Here is a 6000-nt window from a genome sequence, read left to right as displayed (position 1 = left end):
TCCTACCGCACTGGAAGTTACTGTTTGTAATCAAAGTGATCTGTAGAGAACTATCTATTTCTATATTAAGACAATATTTACATATCTCTAAAACTAGGGAAATGTGATTAATTGTCATATGAAAGTGTTCAGTTCTGTTTCGCGGTAGCTGGTAAGCATGTCAAATGATTAAATTAAAACAAAAAATGAAGGATGATTAAATAAACTATATTTGTGATTTCAAGTACATTGTAATTTAAGTACAATTTGTGATGGGGTGTCCTCCTCACACAGGACTGGAAGGGGTTATGGCCAAATAGCCTATTAACTCCACAGACTGCACCCCCTCCACCCACCCACCCTGTCTGTTGGAGGAAGACCCAGGGAGTAGGGAATTAATTATAAGCAGATTCAGCTGTGCAGGAATAGGCAGGGCCTATACAGCTCGGAAACTGGCAACAGATAGGGGCTGCTTCTGGGAAAGGGCACTCATCCCCTGGGAATAGGGCGGAGTGTTTAGAGACTGCTGCAATGCGTAGGCTGTAATTACTCCTTGGGAGAAGGGTTTGGAGCAGTTACACCCAGAGAAAGGTGGGGAACCAGAAGAGTAGGAAGCAGTCCAGAGAAGGAGCAGTTAGGACTGGGAGAGGAAAGCCCAGAACTGGGTATATCGTCCCTGAACTGGAACCCAGAGTAGAGGGTGGGCCAGGGTTTCCCTGCTTGCAACGGAAGGAGTGGCACCAAGGGCAATGAATGAGAAGACTGCCTGTGACTGCTGAAGGAAAGACTTTAATATACTCCAGAATGGGAAAAAGCTGTGACATCTCCCTGGAGGGCTGAGTCATGAAGAGGATGCTGTGGTTCCTGGGATGATAGAGAAGTACCAAATGAGTGAGGGGAGAGAGAGAAAGAGAGACTGCATGATGGTGTGTGACCATGGGAATGGGTGTTGACCTGATGAGCTAATCCCCAGCATGGCCAGGAGAAGGGACCAGACTAGTGGTGAGTGGAACGCCCTGTGACACTGCTAATAATCAGTAAATTCAAAATTCATAGCGATACTTATTAAGCCATCTGCACCCTCCCCCCACCCTGCCCCAATTCAGAAGTCAAACTTCACCTGTGGCCCTAACTTAAAAGAAAAGGTGTTTAACCCCTGTGTTCACAGCCTGTGTGTTTTATCCTTGAGTTATTTTCTCACCCACTGTAAAGGAAACTTAATCACTTGTTTCACAAGAATCTTTTGTTCATCCTCTGAGTACGTGTCCCATAGGTTTGTTGAAAAAGGCAATGGGTGTGATACAGGAATGGAAAGGGGCCAATATATTGCATGTTGGCTTTTGGAAGAAATGTTTTAGGGCAGTGGGTCAATTTAGGTCATCACAATTTAAATTAAACTGAATTTAATGATATCAGAAGGCTTTATTATATTTAAAACCTCAAGTTGCTCATTCTGTTGAATAATAACAACCTTTGAAATTCTGGATTCCATTAAACTAAAACAGATAAAAATGAAAACAACAAATCAAAAGTGTATCGTTCAATCAAATACCTGTTCATTTTCACTGCACATGCACATTTCACCATCTGTGTTGAAGAAAAATAAACATTGCAGCTTTATGGCTGATTCTGAAAAGACCACTAAATATGGATAAACATAAATCTGTATAAATATATGGCCAGATGGTGAGTCTTAAGCCACAGTCTCTGGTTGGAAGAGAATTGAGGTGTGATGAATCAGCAGGAGTCACAGAAGGACTTCAGGTTGACTGGGCCCTAATTCCTTAAGGGACATCTAGAGAGAATAGTGCTTGTTCCCTTTTAAATGGATTTTGGGTGTGCTCCTCCTTAATGATGGGCTGGGCTTGTTGTCTGGTGTATGGGCAAGGAAAGACCAGAGCCCTGACCTAATGAGAGACTGGAGCTGCTAGTGGTGATGTCTGGGAGTAGTGTCTATGTTCCCCAGTTAGATGTGGTCCAGTCACTGCACATGTGAAAAGGCTCTGTGTACCCTTACTGCTCTCTGGAGTATCTACAGATTTAGCTCTGACCGTGAATCACTTTACAGAATAAATCTATTCTTGGGCAGATGGTCACCTTGGAAGTTACAGCACAATGATCTTATGAACTTAATCAGCATGTTTAATGATTTCACTGGAACTAAAAGTTATGGTTGTACATCTAGAGGTGTGTATGGATACAACTGAGTAATGTGACCCTGAGGTTTGTGTGTGTGTGTGTGTGTGTATATATATATATATATATATATATATATATATATATATATATGGCGGGGGGAAGATTTCAGTGAGTTTTTGATCAGCAAAGCCTTTTTACTTGGACTTTACTCCCATTTACTAGTTTATGGCCAATGTTAGGAAAACCTATTCTGATTCCTTCAGGAAAAAGGTTAACGCAACCTCTCACTACATGATTTTTATCAGTACTCAAACATTTTATTGAAATGTTTAGGACATTTTTTCCTCTCTAGTAACTTTTTTTATTTAAACAAAAGTTTCCCAGACTTTCTTTGGTATAGCACCACAAGAAAGCCATTTTAAGGAATCTCTTCTGGATAAGGTCAGTCCTTAGTAATTCACAAATGTAGTCAATTGCTGAAGGTGCCATTTTTTCCCCCTGGAATTCCTAAATTTTAGGCTAATTCTTGCTGTCTGTTGCTACAGGCTTCCTGATTTTCTCTGCTTTGGATTTTTGTGGTTTATGGATTTAATAATTTCCTCTGTTGATTTTACATACCTTCTTTGAATTTACTGATAAGGGATGCCCAGGACTTGCCCTATTATTCAACAGGCTGCAAACAGAAGCCATTTGGCCTTAGCTCAGTCTCAGAATAGACTTTTCAGGGCCTTTTTCAAGAGCAATTAATGAAATTGAGAGATGTTAATTTTATCTCCCTGCTTTTTGGAAACAGGGCTGTTGCTCCTATAACATACACTTTTCACGCACCATTATTATAGTTTTTATTCACCCTACAGTAGCATGTAGAGGCTGCAGCCAAGACTGGGACCCCATTGTGCTAGGAACTATACAAATATGTAAGAGACAGTATGAACTGCAAAATCAGAGGACCATTGAATGAATTAAACAAAAATTTCTATGAAGAATGCCTTGTTATGCTAATTAGACTGTGGGGAACATTCAGCACATAAGAGATATCCCACAGTGCAACATCATAACCCATGAAATCTATGGTATGTGCTATGTCATATTCTGTGATATTTTCAGTGGAACAGGAAGTACTTAAAAGATTTAGGAGGGAGAGCAAACATTCAAAATCTATGCTTAAATCAAGTTGAATTCTAACTGTTCAGTTCCCTTCTAAATCAGACTACGCTATCAATCCAAAAATAGGTTGCTATCCTCTTTGTTAGCCAGGCAGTATTATGGGCCATTAGATGTTCCAACAATACTAATTCTCTCTCATTTCACAGTTCTTGTCTGCTGAGGAACGAATTTCCACTTACATTATCTGAATGTACTTCAAAAGGGAAAGCAGCATATTTTGTCTTTTGAGGCAGTATAGAGTTGCATTCTCACAACTGAATGACTGAGATTTCTTCATGTTAGACACTTTTCTTTCTTCAGTTACTGCTGATAGTCCTATGTGGAAAGCCAGACATTTTGAGACCATTCTACTAAGTCGTCAAATCTACCTTGAGGCAATTAGAACAATTGTTCAGAGGGAATATTACTTTATCCTCACCAATTGTACAATCATCAGATCTAGTCTTTTGTGAATTTACAACCCAGAACTGCACTGGATTGGTTTACTAACTGAACTCTGTCAATAGTGTTTGGCAGTGTCTGCTGAACATTGGCAATTGGAGCTATATTATTTCTGTAGATCTTAGGATCGATGCTCTTATCTTATTTTTACAGAAAACTGTCGTTTTTCCCCTGAATGGAACTGACCTAATTTTCAAATAGCATCAGATATTGTAATTTGACTGCAGCAGTTAGTCTTTTTTTATTTTATTCTACTTTTTTATTTAAAAAACCGCCCACAAATTGGCAGGCAGTTAGCTGTGTTTATACTGAGGGGAAAGTCAAGCTGACCGTGAACCCAAGGAGATGCCTCATTGGCTCCCTCTTGCTGGGCAATCTTCAAACCTTCAATTCAACATTTTTGTCCGCTGGCTATGAGGAGTTTGAGGCAAATCTCTTGCTAATCACAACCTACAACTGACTGGGTAGTGCTGCAATACTCATAATTTAATAAATATTAGATTTAACTAAAAGTTAGATGAAAGATGGCTCTACTTGGTTTCACCAGCTTCAGCTGCTTACAAATATGGAAAGGCAGTGGAGCATATTTTTAGCTTGATCCACTCCTTTTGTGCTGGAAATTAGGTTTTAGGGAGTGGCTGGAGGGATAAACTCAAGGTATACATAGCTGGCATATAATCCAGCATATATCCTAGAAGAGCACACCCTGATAATGCAAGTTAGAAAAGCCTTGTCACAGGATCCATTCACTGCTAGGGCACCTCCTCCTGGTTGCTCTGGGGATTAGCTCTTTGCATGTCTGACACCCCTGTTTGTTCCTCTCCCTGTGGTCTCTCTCTTTTTCTGGAACTTGGTGTGTCTTTCATGACTCAGCCCTCTAGCCAGGTCACTAAAGTCTTTCCCTTCCAGAGTATCAAAGTCCCTTTATACCAAATGGCAGTCTTCCTTCACTGCCCTGAGTGTGCCATTCCTCCAGTGGCTGGTAGGGGAACCCACGCCCACCTGCTACTCTGGGTTCCAGTCCAGGGACCCAATCTCTAGCAATGGAGGCCTGCTTACTCCCAGACCATGTTGCACTTCCCCTGGACTCCTTCCTCCACATTCCTACTTCTTATCTCTACCTCTGGCTTTCCCACTCTCTGGGTTACCAGTTGAAATTCCCTTCTCCCATGGAGTGACTGCAGACTACTTCCTCTACAGCCTCCTTTCTGCTGTCAACTTCCTGTCTTTATACCAGCCTTGCCCATTCCTTCTCAGCTGGGCTCCATCTCCAGTCAGATTTTTCATTCATTGTTCTCCCTGAGGTACATCCTTTCAATTTAATTGGCCCCTTCTCACCCTCATTAACACTTTCAAGGCTAGTATGGGGTGAACACCCTGTCACAAGCCTCCATGCTCATCTAACCTGCACTGGGTCTAAGCCAGAGAACCAGGGAATTGTAACTGTCCACGCTGCTGTAGAGCCTTTTGGATTGTTGTGTCCAGTGGAAGTTGTATGCAGCAGAGGATCTCCCCCAGTATATTCACTTATTAGGTAACTCAGCTTACTTTGATTATTCAGCACGCCTGTTGAAGTGCTACGCAGCAACAGTATTTGTGGTGATATTGTCTCAAGTACCACACTTATGATACAAAACCAAATTCCTCCTGACACTTCCAAAAGGATTTTAGAGATCACGTATGATGGGATTTACTCAGTATGCCCAAGTAGCGCCACGCCGGACCACAACCATAAAATGTGGCATACCAGCTGAAAATACTCAAAGCTGGATTCACCAGTATACTCTGTCTGCTTTGCATTGTTCTGGTGACAAAATAGCCTTGCATTGTTGGAGTTATGTAAAGCAGCTGAAATGTATTTGTGAATCTGGCCCAGGGCAGGCGGCACTCTGCTTCTACTGTACCATTTTGTCAACGTACTCTAGTTCAAAATTCCCAAACAAAGTCAAAGGAGACAATGAGTTAAAGTATGCAGCTGAACAGAGCCAGCAATAATCATGTTTTCAGGGTAGATTTAGTGTAGTCAGGTCCACTCAGTCTTTGTCTGTGAGATGTAATCATTAAGCTATATGCACCAGAATGAAATAGGAATGTGTATTGTTGTGTACATATATCCAGTGGATAACTACGGTAGTACCTTAACCTCTGAAATGTAATTAGAAACAAACATTGATAAGTGACAGAGGGTGGTTGCATATGAAAGATATTAGCAACTACAGGGAACTCTTGTCTCCAAGTGTTCAGATTATTAATTTGTATTAAAAATAGGATCCA

The 6000-nt window shown here is 41.1% G+C and overlaps 1 protein-coding gene across 2 annotated transcripts in view; it reads left to right on the top strand.

The window, feature by feature from the left end:
* The first annotated feature begins 587 nt into the window (after window positions 1–587).
* Window positions 588–6000, top strand: part of LOC311514893 (cysteinyl leukotriene receptor 2-like) — a 63634-nt gene continuing 58221 nt past the window's right edge. The window contains exon 1 of one of the 2 annotated variants that reach the window (XM_084617620.1): window positions 588–981. In XM_084617620.1, coding sequence (XP_084473746.1) covers window positions 954–981 — 28 coding nt within the window. In that variant the 5' untranslated portion in view covers window positions 588–953. The remainder of the gene's footprint in view (window positions 982–6000) is intronic. The other variant, XM_084617621.1, reaches the window with a different exon arrangement.

The sequence above is a fragment of the Lepidochelys olivacea genome, assembly GCF_965140295.1.
Source record: "Lepidochelys olivacea isolate rLepOli2 genome assembly, chromosome: 1".
Lineage (NCBI taxonomy): Eukaryota > Metazoa > Chordata > Testudines > Cheloniidae > Lepidochelys > Lepidochelys olivacea.
Note: the sequence above shows the minus strand (reverse complement) of the source record. Positions and strands in the feature narration are given on the sequence as shown.